This window comes from Hippopotamus amphibius, chromosome 1 (assembly GCF_030028045.1).
Source record: "Hippopotamus amphibius kiboko isolate mHipAmp2 chromosome 1, mHipAmp2.hap2, whole genome shotgun sequence".
Taxonomy (NCBI): domain Eukaryota; kingdom Metazoa; phylum Chordata; class Mammalia; order Artiodactyla; family Hippopotamidae; genus Hippopotamus; species Hippopotamus amphibius.
The window spans coordinates 76,035,356-76,055,911 of NC_080186.1; the positions used below are offsets into that span (position 1 = coordinate 76,035,356).

The window sequence follows — 20,556 nt, forward strand, 5'->3', positions numbered from 1 at the left end:
GTGAGTTAGGGTTCAGTCACTTTGTAGTACTAAGTCCCTAAAACAAGCACTGAGTGGACAACTACAAACATCTCAATTTACTGAGCAACTTGGACAACTTACTTGTTTAATCTTTCCATAGTTGCTTTCTTAGAAATCAAAGGAGTATAATAATCTTTGGTATCCACTTAATGGGTATAAAATAATGAGACTGTAAATGCTTTGAGTGCCCTGGAGATGAAGAGATAGGGAAAATTCTCTTAATGTATTATTCATATATAAATGGTAAGATGAATCAGTTTTTTTTGAAAACCTATTTTAGCTCCTCCTTCCTTTTACAAGGGAGGTTGTGTGCCTTAGCAGAAGTTGACTTTGTAATCATTTTACTTTCCAAGGCAGGTCCAGTAAATTTGCAATATGGTTGGTTTTCTAAGAGGAAAGTTTGAGGTTAGCCCTGTCCTATCCATTCGCTGAATCTACTGGTGAGTTGTTTTAGAGTGAATTGTTGGTTGGGGGCAAATCAGGGATAGTGAAACCAAAGGCAATATTAGCATTTATAAGAAAGCTATCAACTATTATTCTAGCATTCCTAACTTGGATGTTTGTCTATTTTCTTTAAAAAATTGAATGGATTTTTAAAATCAGATAGTGAGAGGAAGCTGTAAATTTCAAGAAAGAAGCACCACTGTGCCTTAGGTTCGGAAGACGAAAGAAAGGGCTGCTTGATTCTTGGTCCTTTTTTATTTTTATTTTTTAAAATGTTTATTTTTTCAATTTTCTTTTTCTTTTATTTTTGGCTCTGTCAGGTCTTTGTTGCTGCATGTGGGCTTTTTCTAGTTGTGGTGAGCGGGGGCTACTCTTCCTTGTGGTGCATGTACTTCTCATTGTGGTGGCTTCTTGTGTTGTAGAGCACCAGCTCTAGCCACACAGGCTTCAGTAGTTGTGGCATGTAGGCTCAGTAGTTGTGGCTTTCGGGCTCTAGAGTGCAGGCTTAGTAGTTGTGGTACATGGGCTTAGTTGCTCCATGGGCATGTGGGATCTTCGGGGACTAGGGATCAAACCCTCCACCCCTGCATTGGCAGGCAGATTCTTATCCACTGTGCCATCACGGAAGTCCTCTTGGCCCTTTTTTTAAACCCTGCTACCCTACCCCTTAGTCATCTATTCAGAACAGGAAAAAATCCCCCACGAGGTCTTCCCCTCTTATCTGGTTTCACCTACATGATATTTTCTTTCCAGGCAAGATTGGAGTCTACCTCTCCTATTTTGGTGATGAGCTACTGCTGGTGCTTTTTGCCTATTGGAGACCCTAACCTTCACCACCCTCCATTTGTCTGTTTTCACCAGGAATCCACAATTTCCCAATTCTTTAGAGAAACAGAGATTCTTATTTTGTGAGGGGCCCTGGGAATTTGTCTAATCTAACCTCACCCACACACAGATGACCCCCCTGCCAGCATTTTTTCCATTCCAGTGATGGTTGCTCAATAGACAATTAAAATTGTTTAATTTTTCAGTCTAGTTGAAACACTACAGTGGTTAAAATGTTCTTTCTTATAATTTAGTGGAAAATTGGTTTCCATTACCACATTGTAATTTCCACTCATGAATCCTGAATTTTCCTTTTGGAATAATCTAGAACATGTGCTGCTTTCCTTTTGTTAGATGGTGGCCTTTCAAATAATTGAAGAGGACCATCATTTCTCCCTGACTTTCTCTTTTCCAGGAGAAAACACCTTTGTCTGGTAAGATTCCTTACCACACTTGCTGTCCCTGTCCGGTGATTGCATTCCCAGTCAGGATTAAGTTTACCTCTGCTACCATGGCAACCAGCTACTGCTTGTTGTTTCTACTTAGAGAAAACCACCATTTTCCTGTCTTAAGTATAAAATCCATAATTCAAAAATCAACTTGTTAGTGTCCTTAGAATGAACACATCTCTATTGCAGGTGATCAGCTTAGTTCAGAGAACACCAAGGTTCGACAACAATCTATGTCTTGGCCTCCCCATTTTAACTCGTGTGACTTATGCCAGATGTACTTCCCATATATGTCTGCATTGGTTTTTCTCATTAGGAGAAATAGTGTGACCTAAGACAGAGAGAGACTGTGGACTCAGATGGATTTCGGTTCAAACCCCAGCTCAACCATTTACTGGCTGTGACCTTGGTTTAGAGCCTCATTTCACTCATCTCTAAATGGAGATAATGATGTCTACTGCTTACTGCTGTGTAAGAATGAAAATCAATCCAATCTCCTAGCCTACTTCCTGGCACATATGAAATACCCAACGATTGGTAGCTGTTATAATCATTTATAATTTGTAGATGACAACCTGATGCGTGATGCAGCCAGTCCAACATGTAGGCAACTGTGATGGTTATGGATTGTTGAGAGCTTGGAATCCCTGTAGTTACAAACTCTGAAAAGGGAGTGTCGCAGATTGGCTTAGTGGCAATGAATTTTTCTTCCAAGCCTGAGTAATTGGAATAAAGCCGGGGTTCTCAACCAGGAGTAATTTTGCCCCCCAGGGGATATTTGGCAATGTCTAGAGACATTTTTGATTCTCACTACATTCAGGAGGAGGAGAGAAGATGCTTCTGGCTACTAGTGAATAGAAGCCAGGGCCGCTGCCAAGCACCCTGTAGTACACAGAACAGTCCCCACAACATTTATCCAGCCCCAAATGTCATTAGTGAGGAGGTTGAGAAACCCCGGGATAGAGGGATGGGAGCAGGGTAGCCAGGAGTGTGAAGGGGGATAGGCATGTGCATCTCTCTGATTGTAAAGAGCCCAGACTTTGAACAAAATATTGAAATAGTTTGATGATATAGTGTAGGTGTAGCTCTAACTTCATATGGTCAGCCCCCAAATCCTAACTTGCCTTTCTAAAATGTCAGCCCTTTCCATCTTCCCAATGTCATGTGCCAAAGGTTTGAATGAAGTTTTTGCACCCGTTTTCTGTTTTGTGTTGCCCCTTTGTGAAGACATGACTGACCTAATAGAGCCATCTTGAAGTAGTGATTCTGTCAAAGAAATAGGCAATCCCCCCAAAATGAACTTAAAACAATATAATAACTTTAGTTCTCTAGTTGTACTGTGAAATACGGTAAAGAAGACATATAATCTGTAGCACTACTTCTGGAAATTCCCCTTTTCTTTGATGCTTCAAACTTCTCTCTTCCAAAACACCCCTAAAATCTCCTCTGGTAAAATTCCCTCCTTATCCAAGCCCATCTCTTCCACGTGTCTGATTTCTTTTGGCTGTGTATCATGACAGCTCAAAGAATCTGTTTAGCAACAGCTGAACCCTCGTTGGGGGGCAGGTGAGGGCCTGCAACAGAGCAAGCAAAAGCAGCATTCTCTTTATCTATAGGGAGGAGGAGTAGGGAAGACCCACATTAATATTTTTGGCTATAGTTATTTTCTAATAATTTATGAAAATAACTATGAAAAAAGATGTTATAATCCCATTTCATTGAGGAGAAAATTAAGAGCTAATTCTGTGTTCAAACAATAGGCTGCATAGGATGTCCCTGGGATGTTTCTTAGGGAAAGACATCTTAGATATTCACATTAAAATTCTGATAGATTCATCTCTGATCGTTGAGAACCTCCATTTTTAGTGACCCAAGATTCAGACCTTCTAGTTCCTTGAATGTTTAGATGAACACATCCTGGGGTGGGGGTGGGGGGGACTTCCCCGGTGGTCCAGTGGCTAAGACTCTGCACTCCCAATGCAAGGGGCCCAGGTTCCATCCCTGGGCAGGGAACTAGATCCCACGTCTCGGCTAAGAGTCTGTGTGCTGCAACTAAAAGATCCCACATGCCACAACCAAAGATCCTACACGCAGCAATGAAGATCCTACATGCTGCAACTAACCAAATAAATAAATAAATAATTATCAAAACAAAACAAAACAGACATCCCTGGGGGGGGGGGGGGGGGAGACAGGATAGAGAGCAAGGATCATGTCACCACCTCCCACCAGATTATTCTTCTTCTCCATATGCTGGCAGCATTCTTGTTCTCAATAGTTAACGTTCATTAAAGCCTCACTATGTGCAAGGTACTGTGATAGGCTCTTTTTATTATTTTATATTTACAACAAACTTAGAGGTGGGTACTCTTAGTAAACCTTTTCAAAGGAGAAACTGGGATTTTGTAAGGTTATGTAAATTGCCCAACTAAATTGCCAGTAAGTAACAGAGCTGGGATTTTATCCCAAGTTTTTCTGAGTCTAGAGCCCTTGCTTTTAATTTTTCTCCTTCTGTTTTTGTAGATGCCTACAGATGTAGTAACCTAAAGAACCCTTCCAGTGAAAGCTTTTCCCTTGCTGTACTGTCATTGTCTCTTTCTCTTATGGAACATTTTTTCCAGAGGGTAATCTGAGTAAATTTTGAAATACATTAAGAACCCAGCAGTTAAAATGAGAATCTGAATGAATGTTGTGAATTGATATCTCGTTAGCAAATTTTGTCAATGATCCTTTGGCTTAGGGTAGTGTATGCCGTGACTTCCGTTTTTCCTGAATAATAGACTCAGCTCTGTTGAGCCTATTTCTATCATCCTGAAAAATAGAGGTTGGACATACTCCAGATTATTTCATTGTATTGGAATGTCTTTGTGTTGTGTTATACTGTGAGTGTATGGGCCATCGGCTGGAAGCTGGAATGGAGTTTTTTTTTCGCGAAATGTTTTCATTATGATTAGGTTGGACCACCTTCCTACAGTATATATTACAGGGGTATATTTCATTGTGCTGAATATATCAGTATGAAATTTTACATATACAGTTGGCCCTAGCTTGCCCTTGCCTTCTGGAATAGTTTGTTGATCTCACCAGTTGTTGGAAGATAGAAAACACCCAGAGCCCATTTTGGCCTCAATAAGCAGCAGAGAAGAGTAGGAGATTACAGTCTTTTCCTCTAACAGATGTGAAAATACAAGGAAAATGAGGGGAGAAGGGGCTAGATGGGCATGGCATAGCAGCCTGTAGTGTTGGCATATATATCGATTCTAATTTTTAACCTTAAAAGAATGAATTTCACCATAGCATAGAATATATAAATTCCCTTTAGAGTCAAAGAATTTTTCAGTTAGGAGTATCTAGCAATTAAAATACTGCCTTTTTACAGTTGAGGGAGCTGGGGCCCAAAATTGGTCAGTTTGCCTGCTTAGTGGCATATCAGTACTAGAATGCCGCAATCCTGATTCCTAGGATAATTCATTCCGCCAAGATTCTTATCCTCAAACTTGTCATGATTCAGGATAACAGACCAATTTGTGGCCCAGAGTTGAAGCTCTAAACCTATGAAGAGTGCTCATAGAATGTAATGATGAAGAAGGCCCTAAAGGCTGTCTTTCCATCCCCAGCCAATGCTCAAATGTCCTCTGCGTTCTTTGCACTTACTAAGTGTTGCTAGCAGGAGCATTTCTACTCACACAGGTATGGGCTACTCATTGTCTTCAACTGGTCAGATTAACTTTGGACCATCTTATTTTTATTGTTCTCAAATTTCCTTCCTTAGAACTTGCAATACTGGAACCACCTAGAATAAATCTAACTCCTCTTCCAAATCTTAGTCATTCATGTATTTGACCTTTATCTGTAACACCCCGCACATCATACAAACTGAGCTCTTTATTTAACAAGCTCTACACCCCCAGCTTCTATATATTCTGCCTGTCATATGACATATCGCTCATTTTCCTTTGATTCCTCTCCTAGCAAATGACATTGCTATTGACAGCCATTCATCTGCTGCCCATGCAAGGAACTTGGACATCCTTGACTTCTCTCACTCACATCCCACATTAATCAACAGGGCCTGCAGATTCTTCCTCCTAAGTAGCTCTTCCTTCCAGTCACAATTGCATTTGCCTGGCACCATTCAGAAGCTCCATATGTCATCTCAAGACTTCTGATACCATCCTGTGCTTCACAGTTCCTTCAACACCAGAAGTCTTCCATTGCTTTTCTTTGCTACTCATTTGCACACTTCCCTATGTAATTCACTGGACCACAGAGAAAAGCTTATTTAGAGCTGCTAGGTAAATAGATTATGCATGCAGCAGAAGATCCTTTTGGCTGCATCCATGCAGGCCAGGTTTCTGTCTGAGCTGTTTTGTAGATTTGATCTGAAAAGTAAGATTTGATGCCTTTAAAAGGGAGTGACTTTTAAGGAGGATATTAATGAAATGGCCAAAAATTTCCCTATATATGTTCTGAGAAATATAGATTTTGTTGTAAAATCTTCAGATTTGCAGCCATTAATTATATACATTTAAGTCTAAGATGTGAATATTTTATCTCATTTTGTCTCCTATTTTCTTTCCATCGTGCAGGCCTTGATCCCTCCAGGGCAGTGCTGGTATAGGGTAAATAACTGTAAGTCCTACCATTGTGAACCTCAGTTTCCAGGAAGTATGCTAAAGAGTGGTATCTAAACATGCTCCCACAATTTTAATATTGGCTGCAAACCTTTTGGAAGAAATTTTTTAAAAATCACCATGTTTTTGCTTGTTTGTTGTCTGTCTCATACACCTTCTTTTGATGTGTAAATTTACTTTCCTGTGGATTGGGGTGAGCGTGTTTCAGTTTAGGACTGGTTTATTTTGATCCTCAAAATTTAGTGTTCATTTCATATATATAGGTTAATGAAGATCTGCAAGAACCATTGTAAGTGGAAATGAGCACACATGTACCATTGTGAGGTTGGCATCACAGAAGGCAACCATGGCTTCTTCCCAAACTCTCCGAATGCTAAGTCTTAATTGTACTTTGATATAGGCTGGCCATGGATCTGATACATGAGGACATTTTTTAAAATGATGTCTAATGGGTGTTTGATAAAAGCTTGTTAGGGGAATCAAGCATAACTTAATGTGTTTATTATGACTTAAAGACACTTCACTGTAAATAGTTCATTTCAGGCTTGGAGGACCTATATGCTCAAATCTCTATGCTTGGTGCCATGAAGAGGGATAAGACGTGGTCCCTCCCCAGTGGAGCTTATAATTTTGTAGGGTTCAGAAGCTATGTTTACAAATAAAGTAGAATGCTATATTAAGACATAGACCAGGTGATACTGGCATCAGAGGAAATGTAAGGGTCATTTGTTACTGATGGGAAACTGGTGGAAGCCTCAGATACTGGCACATTATAGGCGTTCTTTGACAAATTGAATGAAGGAGGTGGCACTTGAGCTAGCACCTACACCTGATGAAAATATTAAAATATTTAACCAGTATATAGTGATTTTACTTAAATTTTTGTTATTTTAATGTTTTAAAAAACCCAGTTCCTATGAACGTGACTGTTAAAATTGCAGTTTACCCTTAACATGTGCCTCTACCTCCAGTTCCAGGGAATTCACAAAGTATAAGGTCCAACTTTTCTTGAATAATCAGGGAAGGGGATATGATTATTCTTGGCATTTGTAAACTCCAGATAAAGTCATTAACAGACCTTGCCTGACCTTAGTCTCAGCTTGTACTGTCCAACACTAAATTTTTGACCCTTCAAAATGCCTTGTACTTTTCTTCCTTTAATTACTTTTATCCATCTTTCTGAAATTGGTCAGAATATGGAGAAAAATAAGTCAGTTGACTACATGAAGCTCTTTATTGGGCCTTAAGGTCTCCATTCCCTAGGATCCCGCATGTGTGAATAGGAGACTTTAATACCATTTTGTTGTCACTGAGAAAAACTTATTTAGTTCAGGCTCTTATCTATTCAGTTACTTCCTGAATGTTTCTATGGACCGGGAGCTCGCCCTTTCCTGAGTCCAGTTGTGCCATTGTTTGCCTACTCGAATTGTCAGTGTATTCTTCCTTAGGTTGCTCTGAACTCAGCCTACCTCTAATTTGTATTCTTGGCTCTTATTCTGCCTGCAAGGTCTGTCACAGACTCTTCCATGGCAGCTCTATCATGTGTTCCCTGAGTTGGATCTTCCCTAGGCTAATATCCCAGACTGCTGGCCCAGAATTTGAAGTTAGAATCAAAACTCCAGTTAAATGTAGGAGAGTAGCCATTAGTTTCAAGTGAGTTCGGTGCATTTTAGGGAGCCTGTTAGTCCACCATCCTTTTATGGGAACACCGTGGAAGCCGTCTGTTGCTGACTGTAGTCTTTCCAGATAGGCTGTCAGTGCGAGGTAGTGCCTTGTCTGTGGAGCTCCTCTGGCCCTGTTCAGTCTTCCTTCTGCTCTACACGGTACATCTCAGGTAATTTGAGAGAGCTAATAAATATTGAGGGCTAATAGATAAACTGGTAATTGGGACAATGTGATGTATTGGAAGGAGCAGCAGATGTGAAGTGAGTCCGGAGTTCTAGTCCCAGCTCTGCCACTTACTGGTGGGAGAAAACCATCAGTCTTCTGCATGTGCAGTGTGGACCATTATAACAACAACTCTACCTGTTTACTACGAGGATTAGATGATCCAAGTGTCTGAAAGTGCTTTGAGAAATGCAATGTGCAGTTCACATTAACATGTGAATTAGTTAGTGTTCATGTTTATTATTAACGTTGATAATATTGATGAAAGTAAAATATCTGTAATTTATAAATAATACATGTCTGGTAATAATAAATTACAGGTAATAAACATGTGACATTGTAGAGTGTCATATGTACTTCAGAACAAAGCAGCTGTTTCTCCTAGAAGATTTAATTTGGGGATTTTCTAACCTTAAAGTTTCACTCCAAAGGTGTGCCGGTGGCAAGCTTGCCACCTTTGTGTCTCCCCTACCCACACAGCTCTGCCAAGAGCAGCTTTGTGGGCCTCTACAGGGGCTCTGAGAGATTTCCCATACAAGAGCTGGTGTGCCCTCCGTGCTGGGTTTACGAGATCATAGCCAAGGTAGTAAATTATAAGATGCTATAATTCACTTTCCATAGGTGGTCCTGGCTGCATTCCACAGCCTTTTGGCTGAATGGTGGCTGATTTTAACGCACTGGCGCAAAGTCAGAAATTCAGCCCAGATGACTGGTGTGCCGAGTGATGAGCAGTAGCGTCAGCAGATGAGCCATTTGGCTTTTCTGTGGAGGCCTTTTGTGTTCACTTCATGTGTTTTTAGTTTTTAGTGTTTTGAGTATTTCTGAAATGATGGAGAAACCGTAATTGTAGGTATTCTTCAGAGCTAGAGGTTAGAAATAGTTCAGAGCTAGAGGTTTGATGTACTCCTATCAAGCTTCTTAATGTAATCTCTTTGCTGCCAGACACGAAAGTTGAGGGTCAGTTTTTTAATCTGAATTCAGGGTTGCTTCCCCAATTAGCACGTCTAATGGTTGGCAGATTTTATGTGCTAAACCTCTGGCAGGGCTATTTATGTGCATTTTATGATTTTTTCAAAAAGAGGAAAAAAAAACTGGCACTCATCTTGAGCCTAAAGTAACTTCATGTTTACCACAGCATTTCAAATACTATGTAAGAATTTGGCTCTGTGTCCCAAAGCACTCTAATTTTTTTCCTCTTGGTCCCAACCCTCCTCAATTCCTCGGGATCCAGGCCAGGCAAGTAATGGAAGCCAAGTGGCGCTTCATGTTTGCTGTGTAGTTTCTGACAAATGTAGAGTAATTCTTCTTTTCTTCAAAGCTGTTACATCTCTGGCTCCAGAACAATTGAGGTTGCAGGCTAAGCACTGAAAATCCTCATCAGCCTAAGATGTAAACATACACTATTTTTCAATATTTTTTAAAGAAAGAACGAATTACACAAGTGTTTGCCACAGTTTCTGAACCTTTCCTGTCAAAATGTCTGTCATTTATTCATAAGTTTATGTTGTAGGGAACTGTTTTAAAATACGTTTGACTTGTGTGTGTACAGTACAAATTACTTTGCATTCAACTCTGCTGTGTGGTGTGTGTGTGTTTGTGTGTTTTGGTGGTGGTAGGTTAGTGTAGGGGAATGTTCTGCTGTGTTTAAAAATTTAGCTTTCTTAGAACAGATGTTAGCATAATTAACTACTACTTACTGAAAACTGCTGGCAAGAATGAATTACATGTCACTTAGCGTACCCCTTTATACGCGCTAGGGCATAGCTAGGATAATTCTGAAAATTAAGTCTCCAGATCTTGGCCCTACACACCCACTTTCAGTTCTCCAGTAATTGAGATTGAATTGTGAAATAATATTAAACTTAGTAATCTAGTAAGATTTAATTGGTATGGTTGAAATACAGCAGAATTTTATCTTCAAAGTCAATGGCAGAGGTAGAGTGTCTGACCATTATAACTTCAAAGCAATTTAAGTAAAGGAATTAACAGACTGAGTCAGTTAATTCTGAAGCACTAAGTCAGTTTAACACAAGTATTTACACTTTCTTTAGCTGAAGAATTTTGAGGTGGTCATCATTATGAGACATTCTAAAACTGAGGTACATGCTATGGTAGATGCTTAGAAATCTTTTTAGGAACTGACCTGGAGTAAGCAGAATTGGTCAAGGAATTGCTAGTTGTCTAAAACCTCTCGACTCAACCAGATAATATGATCTGGCTACTTCGGTTGTACAGTATATTCCACATATGGCCTTTTAACTAGAATTAACGTAGGAGGTCTCTGAGCTTGAGAAAGGCAAGTGCAGTCTCTGAGGGAACTCAATTTAATACATTTAAAAGCTAATTTTTAAATTTAGCTGAAGATTCCTTTATGTTAAATGAGTGCTTTGTGGCAGGGGCGGGGAGGATGCTTTGAATAAAAATAACAGGTATTCATCTGGTCTCCTTGGTTTCTATGGCCACCTGTGTTCCTCTTCCCTTCTTTTCCCGTGCCCTTCTTGGGAGGGAATCTAAAAATTCTAAGCAAACCCTGGAATTGTCCAAGGGCCTTAAATGCCCAGTGCATTGCATATAAATTCTCATTTAGGTAAGCATGGATATTCAGATAGGCAAAGCCTAGAACCGGTTTGAGTACCTAATCTTTTATGAACGGCTTACACATACCACTCATAGCCAGGCAATGGATGTTTTCTTAATATTTCAAAGTGAAATGGATATTTAGCAGTTCAGCTTTGTAGTTCAGGTGAAAGTTGTGGGAGCTTACATTGTCCAGCTATTGCTTTTATTCTCAACTTTTATAGATATAGACATAGGCCAAGTAATTTTTAGTGCCCCAAACATTAATTCCATCTTTTTAAATCAGCCTCAGTTCTTTTTAAAAAATAAAGTCTAGTATTCATTTCCTAGTAATCGAAAATCTTTTAGGGAACAAAGTAGAGAATAAATAAATAAATGAAATTGTGAAAAATAGATAAATAAGCCAATTTATTCACATTTATACAGGTCAGAGATCATGACGGCAGATTTTGAATTGATTAGATTTCGAGTTAAATCAACCTCCCTCTTGAAAGTATCTGCTAACAATTATGTGTTTTTATTAAAAATTTTTTTTCTTCCAGTTTTATTGAGATGTAGTTGACATACAGCACTGTATAAGTTTAAGGGGTACAGCATAATGACTTGACTTACATGCATAATGAAATGATTGTGTTTTTAAATCAGTATATATAGTTTTGTTTTTTCATTTTTGTTAGCTAAGATGCTATTATAAAAATAAAATTCTCTAAAATATTTCTGAAATGTTTGGCCATTTTGAATTAAAATCATTACTTTCTCAGTTTGAAGGGTTCTGATTATTAATGCTTATAAACCCTTTTAACTGGTCTGTTTTCCACACTCCTTCCTCTTGGAGCCCAAAGCACATTAATCTTGAAATATCATTTTGGTTGCAGGGAAGACAGTCTTCCTCTCACTTAGGTGAAGGCTGTTCCTGATAATGGAGACTGCAAAGGCTCTTTGGAGACCCCATTGCCTTCTCCATTCCTTCCGGGGCACGCTGTTGCTCATGTCTGGCCTTGCGGCTCCCTACAAGATACCAACAGTGTCTTAGAAGGAAAGATTCCCCCCAAATAAAAATTCTTTGTTGTTTGTGGGTCTCTTCTTTATGTTGCTGAATAAGTGAAGCTGAGACTGTTGGGAGCAGAAGCCAAGGCTCCCTAGAGGGCTAGATCACTGATCAGAGAAAGCAAAGGGCTGTAACAAGGTTGTGGTGGTGGTGGTGCAGCATTTTCATCTATTAAATGATCTCTTTAAATTTAAGACTCAAAACACAGACCATACAATTGGCCTTCCATATCCTCACATCAACCACCCAGGGACTGATCTGCTGATCAAGAGGGCCGACTATACTGTGACATTTTATGGAAGGGACTTGAGCATCCTCAGAATTTGGTATCTGTGGGCGTCGTGCAAGCAGTCCTCCGCGGATACGTAGGGACGACTGTATGGTAGTTTTTTAGATAGCCTCTGACCCAGCACATGCTCTTCTTTATTTAGTGCCTTCCCCACTAGTACCCCTTTTTCCACCTGGCTGACTAACACCTGCTCTCTTTGAAGTCTAAGTCCAGGCCTCAGGCAAGCAGCTCTCCCAGCCCCCTTCACAAATGATGCATCCTGTGCAACATCTGTAAGGGCAGGTTTCGATCAGGATGGACCTCTCTGCCAACTTCTCACCCTCCCACACTCGACTGTGAGCAACTCGGGGTCTGCACTGTCATTTGTCTCTATCTTTAGGTAGCACAGTGCCCGCATAATAGTAATACTCCTAGATAATTGCTAAAGGAATCTTCTTTACTTGTAATAAAGCAAAGAAATAAATAGTTTGTGTTGGCTTAAACGGAGACCGTGTGTCATGTCAGCATGCTGTTTTAATTTTATTTTAACTTTTCTAGGAGGCAACCAAGTCTTGTATCTCTGGCCAGCTCTCTAATTATAGGTCCTGGCAGGAGTAGGGGCTAATGATTTGATGTTGACTCAGCTTTGAGCATGATAGCGGTAGTGGTTGGCCAGATAGTAATTTGTAAGCTGGACAGCCATTTGAGATGCCATAACAGGAAGCTGACTGGAGTCAATGAATATTCTTCCAAAAGAAGTACAGGTTTAGTCATTGTTCACTTAACATTTTTATTCAAGGTTTCATTGTAATTGATGACTGGAATTTTTGTCTCATTTTAGTGGATTCATTTCTCCTACCTTCCAAATATCTGACTGTGGCGCTTTCTCAGGTAATGTCTGGGTAAATATAGTATCACCACAACTATGATTACTTTTTCCTGTAATTATTTATGAATTGTCTGTTTTCCCCATTATTTTTACATTCCACATGGCTGGTGTCTGTTAGGTTCCCTTAAGCACCTAACAGTGCTTTGTGCATAGTAGGTACGCCGGACATATTTGGTGAATGCAGTATGAGCTGTAGTGATGAATGTCACTGAAGGGTCATTGCATTTTCAAAGAGTCTTCAAGTTGTGTTTGTGCAGTTTTTCACAACCTTGAATTAGAAGTCTTATTGATTTCATATCAGTTTAAAATTAAATGTGTGTAGTGTCAGATTTCACAATTCTCTGCTATAGTGGAGAGATGGAGGCTAAAAATACTGTGTTAAAGTACAGATAAAAAAGAAAAAAAATGGCCTATGTTTGACATGGTAAAGAGAACTGGCCTCAGGATAGGGTGGTGTTTTCAAAGAGTAGCTTGTGTTTTATAACTTCTGTGCCTACTGTAAATGTTGTATTCACCTACCATAAACTAACCAGTCCATAGTGCCTGGGCATATTCACTTTGGGCCAAATTGCTCTGTCTGCTAAATTGTACTGATGTAGAAGTAGCTTTGGGCCACTTGTTTTCAACTCAATGCTATGGGTGGGTAGGGGGGGACATTTATAATGTGTGTCGAGGCAGCTCGGTGATATTACATTACTATCCTAGGAATACTGAGGAGTGGTTATTTTTAGCTTTCACCTGAGCAAACATGACTCAGTTTGTTGACCTGAATCCATCTAGCCCCTTCTTAAGTACACAAACTATTAATCCCTAGAACCACACTGGTGACTAACTGAGGCCTTCCTTACATATAACTCTTGGTTAGTTGACTGTGGCTTGTTCAAAGGTTACAGATAATTTTGTTTCCTGTTTCATTCTTTTTTCTTACAGTAAAATCTATCACACTTTTTAAAAATTTAAAGACAGAAATAAAAGTTCTTTTGATTTTAGGCACTGTTTTGTGATCTACGTCGTCACAATTTTGGCTATAGCTCATGAAAACACCTTCTATAGTAGGCAACCAGCTAATGGCTATAGGCTTTGTTTTTGGTTTACTTTGATATGCTTTCTACATACAAACACCTGGAAATTCACTTTTAGCTGGAGTAGGAAGTTATCTTGAACTGTAACTATATTATTCAGCGAACATTAATTGTCCATGTTTGAATATCAGAATGTCTGTTTACTTTCTCAAACAATACAATCTGAAACAATACAAGTGTTCTGCCTTTTGAGCACTACTAGAAATGGAAAATGTTGAATTCTCTTCAGATTTTTAAAGTTATGCAAAAGGTTTTTTAGACTAAATTTATTCAAGTGAAGAAAAATACTTGTGATTCTTCATAGTATAGCTTGAGGTGCACTTGTGGCTTCTCAAAGTTCATTGCCATGCTATTTATGAAAATATTAGTATTCCTGGGATTTTTTTTCTTTATGCAAGAAACACTAGACTAATGAAAGAATGAAAATAATTCAGGCTGCTACAATGGCAGGCGTTCACTGTGTCCATTAAAAATGCAGCCTTTGTGCCCGTGAAGTGTTCAGCTTCTCTGTTATTAAGTTTGGAATGTGGTTTTGGAGGGTAACTAGGAACTCAGGTAGTTATTTTTCATTTTGGTCTAAGGAGGGAGAGACCTGTTTTTCAAAAGGGAAAAAAGTAAAGAAATGAAAAAAGGTTAGGTTCATTTTGGAAGAATAGAAGTTTTAAAATGTAGTGACTATTTTCTGCAGCAAATAGTCAGTTTGAGTATGTTAGCCAAAAATAGAATTCATGACTTTTGTCTCCCTGTTTATTCTCCCACCACATTAAAGGAAGCTTAGTGAAATGTGCCGTTTGGTCTGTGTAATGTTGGTGGATTATTTAGCGGAGTCAGGATAACCAAAGTTTGATTGGTTCATATTTCTAAACTAAGTGAGATGTCTGATTTTAGATGGATTAGGTGTAAAATGTCTTCATGATACAGTTTTGAGTTTTAAAGAAAAACTTCCCCAGCGTGGATTAGTGGTGGTTCTGTGTTGCAGTATTCAGGATACTACACTGAAGGACTTTCAGCTAGAGTTTAGCAGTGCTGTGTTTTCTGGTAAATTTTAGTAGGCATTATCCCAACTTTCTGGGAACATAACATTTTACTACTCAAAATGTTACTGTTAGGATTGATTTTAGGGATAGAAAAATGTGTATTTGAGCATTAGAAGTAGGACAAAGTATTAATAATACACACTCGTGTCATAAATGACTTTTCCTCTTGCTTTACATATTCCTCTAGTTGCTGTTTGATCTCTGTCAAATAAGAGATGATTTCTGTTCACAAAGGATCTGAAAGCACAGTATGTCAGGGATCACGTGTGCAAAATTAAACGTATTTCAGCCATGCACATAAACCAAATTTTCCTTCCACTACTCAGAGAAGTTTTATAAATAGATTTTAAATATATATTGTAGTAAAAGGATTTACATGAAGAAAACAGTGAAACTTTTCAAAGGTATGTCAAAATGGACTCCAGTTAATAGAGAAGTAATCACTGTTCTTAGGTGGGAAAACTAAATGTTGGGAAAGGATGCCAACGCTGTCCACATTAATTTTTGGATTTAATGTAATTTCAGTCAAATCCCAGCAAAAAATGTAAATATGAAATGCTGTGGGGGAGGGGTTTTACTCTATCAGATATTGATATAAATCATCGATTTACATGATTTAAAACTGTATTTGTTGGGCCATGAATTTGCAGTCCAATACATGGAATAGATTGTCCAGAAACATCTATTGGTATACATAAGATAAAGATGATGTCATAAATCAACAAAAAGGGAGAGTTTGTTCAGTAAAGAATAACTTAAACATTTAGAAAAATAAAACTAGATTCTCACTCATCCCTTATGTCAGAATAAATTCCAGCTGGGTCAACAATTTAAATATTTAAAAAATGAAATTGTTAAAAGTAAGTAGGTGGTAATAAAAGTAACTGTTTATTGAATTTAGAGATTAGAAAGTCTCTCTATACACAGAAGAATGGGAAAAACATAAAAGTGAGATTGTATATGAAATCTGGAATTTCTCTGTATTAAAATATGCCATAAACAAATTGAGACAGCAGATGGAAAAGTTGAGGTAGATTACTAACAAAACATATTAGGCAAAGAATTATTCTTATTTATAGACAACCTTTACAAAACAAGTGTTGGGGGTATAGGTAAATTAAATGGTATATCGTGTGATTATTTTGCAACCACTAGTTGCAAATTTTTAGTCATATAGAAAATATTTGTAACATAAGAGCTAAAATTAATTTTGTATTTTTTCATGTACTTTCAAGCACTGTTCTGATTACTTTTCTTATGTTGACTTGTTTAATATATACAATGACTCAGAGAGGTAGGTACTGTTATTGTTGCCATTTAAGAGATAATAAAACTAATGAATACACAGACAGGTTTAGAAATTCACCCCAAACTTTGCTAGCTTTGGTTCTGGTGACACAACCAGAAATGAGAGAGCCAGGCAGGCTGGCTCCACTGCTTGTGTTAGTTATCCGTGTTCGATTCTGCTTTGCTAAGTGAGTAAAGGAGAAAGTTACAACACTATGATGGTATGACCCTATTTTATAAAAATATGTGTTAGTATGTATTTTAAAGTTATACAAATTAAATCCTCTATAAATTTTTATCTAATGACACACATAGACAAGACAGATAATATTTGGATATTTTTCCAACAGTGGTTACTTCTCTCCAGTGGCATTTTGAGTAAATGTTGTTGCGAACTTCGACATTTCTGTATTTTGCAAATTTTCTATTATAATTATGTGGCCATGTTATAATCACAAAATTGTGTTGTTAATGTTATATATTTCAAATTTGATGATCCCTCTCGAAATGCATGCATTGTATTTTAGTATACCCTGTGTCAGTCAATGTTTGGGTTCTATCTTCTGATAGGTACATTAAGTGGGGGCCCAGTGTCAAAATAATTCTTTCTCTCAATCAAAAGCAGTGTTGTAGAATTTCAGAGTTAAGAAGAATCTTAGAAACCAACCATCTTGGTTGAATTTTAGAAGCCAGCCATCTTGTTTCTCAGATGAGGATCCTGAAGCTACTATAGATTTAAGTAATTTACCCAAAATTACCTGGGAGTAAGTCATACAATCAAGCTTCAGACCCAAGTCTTCTGACTTCAGACACTGTGTTCTGTGAAGCCTGAGAGCCCTCCAAGCCCTCAGGCAGATGCATAGTGAAGCACAGTTGATTTTTGTGACATTCGCTGGAATGAGGAGGTAACTGAACAAAACTGGCTACAAATGTGTTCCTTCAATAAACAACAGTGATTGAAAACAATTGGAAGGTCCTTGGGGATGCTTTATGATGCCTCTGGAGGTTACGGAAGGATCCTCACCTGGATTTGGGAGATCGCTTGGTATTAATGATCCCACGTTATAGAAAGTAGTGTGGAAAATGGAGAGAGGACAGTAGTGGAGAGAATGTTAGCCTTCCGTGGATGATTCTTCTAAAACAGAAAAATATTCTCTTTTCAGCTCCAGGACCCACAACGGCAGTGTCCTACATGTCAGTGAAATGTGTGGATGTCCGTAAAAACCATCACAAGGCAAAATGGTTAATGCCTTGGGGACCCAACCACTGTGAAAAGATCCGAGACATCGAGGAAGCAATTCCAAGGGAAATCGAGGCCAATGACATTGTGTTTTCTGTCCACATTCCCCTCCCTGCCATGGAGATGAGTCCTTGGTTCCAGTTCATGCTGTTTATCCTGCAGCTGGACATTGCATTCAAGCTGAACAACCAAATCAGTAAGTGTACTCTCCCCATCCCATTCAAACTTTATTAAGTCTCAACCATGCGTTAAGCACTAGGTACTAAAGATACAAGATTGAACAAAGCACTAGGTAAGAAGTAGTTGGGAGACAATTAAACATACCGTAGGGACAGATAAGTATTGTAATGAGAGGAATATGCAGTATAATGTGTGAGCTTCTGGAAGGAAGCTTGCTGTGAGGTTAAAAACGGAGACTAAAACCAATGTATATACCTGGAGGTTTGGGTTTTCGTATTCCTAGTTCCAAGATTGCATTCAAGAAAAGGAGAATTATGACAGTTAGAGGAGCCATGGGAGGCTGACATGGGTAGATTAACTGATGTGTTTATGTTTTGGTGTGAAGGTCAAGGACACAGTACTCTTTATCTGGGCTGGTTGCCTGTTGTGTATTTCAGGTATAATGTTCCCAGACAGACTCCTAGCTCCAAATATAAAGGAAATGATTTACTCTGTAATAGAAAATAATAATTGCTCTATGTTGGCTGTATTATGCCAGGTATAACAAATTATCTTAAAATTTAGCAGCAATAAATCAATAAGCATGTATTATCTCCCTATTTCTCTGGGTCAGGAATCTGGGTACAGCTTAACTTGGAAGTCTCTGGCTGAGCTTGTCTTTTGAGCTTGCAGTCAAGCTGTTGGTCTGGTCTGCAGTCTCATCTGAAGGCTTGAAGTCTTGACTAGGGGAGAGGTATCTGCTTCACGTGGTCACTCACGTTGGTAGGCCTTGTTCCATCACCACATGAGCCTTATCAAGGGGTGGTCTTACAATATGACAGCTGGTTCCCTCCAGCCCTCAATCAGGTTAGTGATGAGAGAGAGGCAGAGAGAGAGAGAGAGAGAACACAGCCACCCAAGACAGAAGCCACTCAATCTTAGAAGTGACATCCCATTTCTTCTACTGTATTCTTCTGGTTAAAAGTGAACCAGTAAGATTTACAATATCCAGGACATGAAAGCAACCTAAATGCCTATCAACAGATGAATGGATAAAGAAGATGTGGCATATATATACGATGGAATATTACTCAGCCATAAAAAAGGAATGAAATTGAGTTATTTGTAGTGAGGTGGATGGACCTAGAGTCTGTCATACAGAGCGAAGTAAGCCAGAAAGAGAAAAACAAATACCGTGTGCTAACTCATATGTATGGAATGTAAAAAAAAATGGTACTGATGAACCCAGTGAAAGGGCAGGAGTTAAGATGGAGATGTAGAGAACGCACTTGAGGACATGGGGTGGGGGGGAGAAGGGGATGAAGTGAGAGAGTAGCATTGACATATATACACTACCAAATGTAAAATAGCTAGTGGGAAGTTGCTGCATAACATAGGGAGATCGACTCGATGATGGGTGATGACTTAGAGGGCTGGGATAAGGAGGGTGGGAGGGAGTCATGGGAGGGAGGTATGTATGTATAAATACAGCTGATTCACTTTGGTGTGCAGAAAAAACTGGCACAAGAGTGTAAAGCAATTAAATTCCAATAAAGAGCTAAAAAAACAAAAAACAAAAAAGTGAACTAGTAAGTCCAGCCCCCACTTGAGGGAGATTACACAGGGCATGAATATCAGGAAATGGAGATCATTGAGGACCAATGAGTTGATCAGTCAAGGCTATATGATGAAGCCTCCATAGAAACCCTGAAGGAGAGCTTCCAGGTTGCGGAATCAGAATGCTTCCACGTGGCATCATACTGGACCCCAAACTCCATGAGGACAGAAGCTCCTTTGCTAGGGACCTTGCCCTATATATCTGGGTGTTGATTTGTATCTACTTCAATATCTTTTGTAACAAACCTATAATCTAGTGAATAAATGGGTTTCTGAGTTCTGTGAGCGGATCTAGCAAATTAAACCTGAAAAGGGGGTTGTGGGAACCTCTGATTTATAGCTACTAAGTTAGAAGTACAGGTGACAACCTGGGTTTGGCAGCTGGCATCTGAAGTCTAAGGAGGGGGTCATGGGACCCTCCAATCTGTAGCCAGTAGATCAGAAGCACGGGTAACAACCTGGGCTTGCAATTGGCATCTGAAGACAGGGGCAGTTTTGTGCGACTGAACCCTTAACCTGTGGGATCTGATGTTATCTCTGGGTAGATAGTGTCAGAATTGAGTTAATTGTAGGACACCCTGCTGGCGTCAGAATTGTTGGATGTGTGGGAAATTTCACCTCCCATCCTAATTGGCAGTCAGAACCTATTACATATCTTAATAACTTCACAGATGAATTGCTTCCCATCAAATATTAATTCTAAACATCAAAAATGCCTATGTTCGTGAGGCTTTAACAAAAACATTGCTATATGTAAATGAAATGTGAGTGCATCTTATGGGTTTTTTTCCCAAGTACATCTCCAGTTTCCAAAATATATTTTGTCTTCATCTAGAAAAAGAGAGGACTAAAGATTCTTTATCTTAAAAAACATCCTTTAATTTCTTGTAACGTGAGAGTCTGCACTTAATAGGGGCACACTAAACATGTAACAAGATGGACAACTAACATTTCCCTCAAAAAATGTATAAAATAACTGAAACCATAGAGCAATCAAGAAAACCAGATCAAAAAACGCTTATTTTGAGCATTAGCTCTGGGTGGGGCTGTTGACTCTAATATGAAAATGTTACGTGTTGGGTTTGCAAGAAT

General features: G+C 38.9%; 1 protein-coding gene across 4 annotated transcripts in view; it reads left to right on the top strand.

The window, feature by feature from the left end:
• WLS (Wnt ligand secretion mediator) overlaps positions 1–20,556 on the top strand; it is a 97,926-nt gene that overhangs the window by 20,639 nt on the left and 56,731 nt on the right. For all 4 annotated transcript variants that reach the window (XR_009050062.1, XM_057716724.1, XM_057716714.1 and 1 more), the window contains exon 2: positions 17,612–17,884. Coding sequence is in view for 3 of the 4 variants with exons in the window: in XM_057716724.1 (XP_057572707.1) it covers positions 17,612–17,884 (273 nt within the window). In the remaining variant the exon portion in view is untranslated. The remainder of the gene's footprint in view (positions 1–17,611; positions 17,885–20,556) is intronic.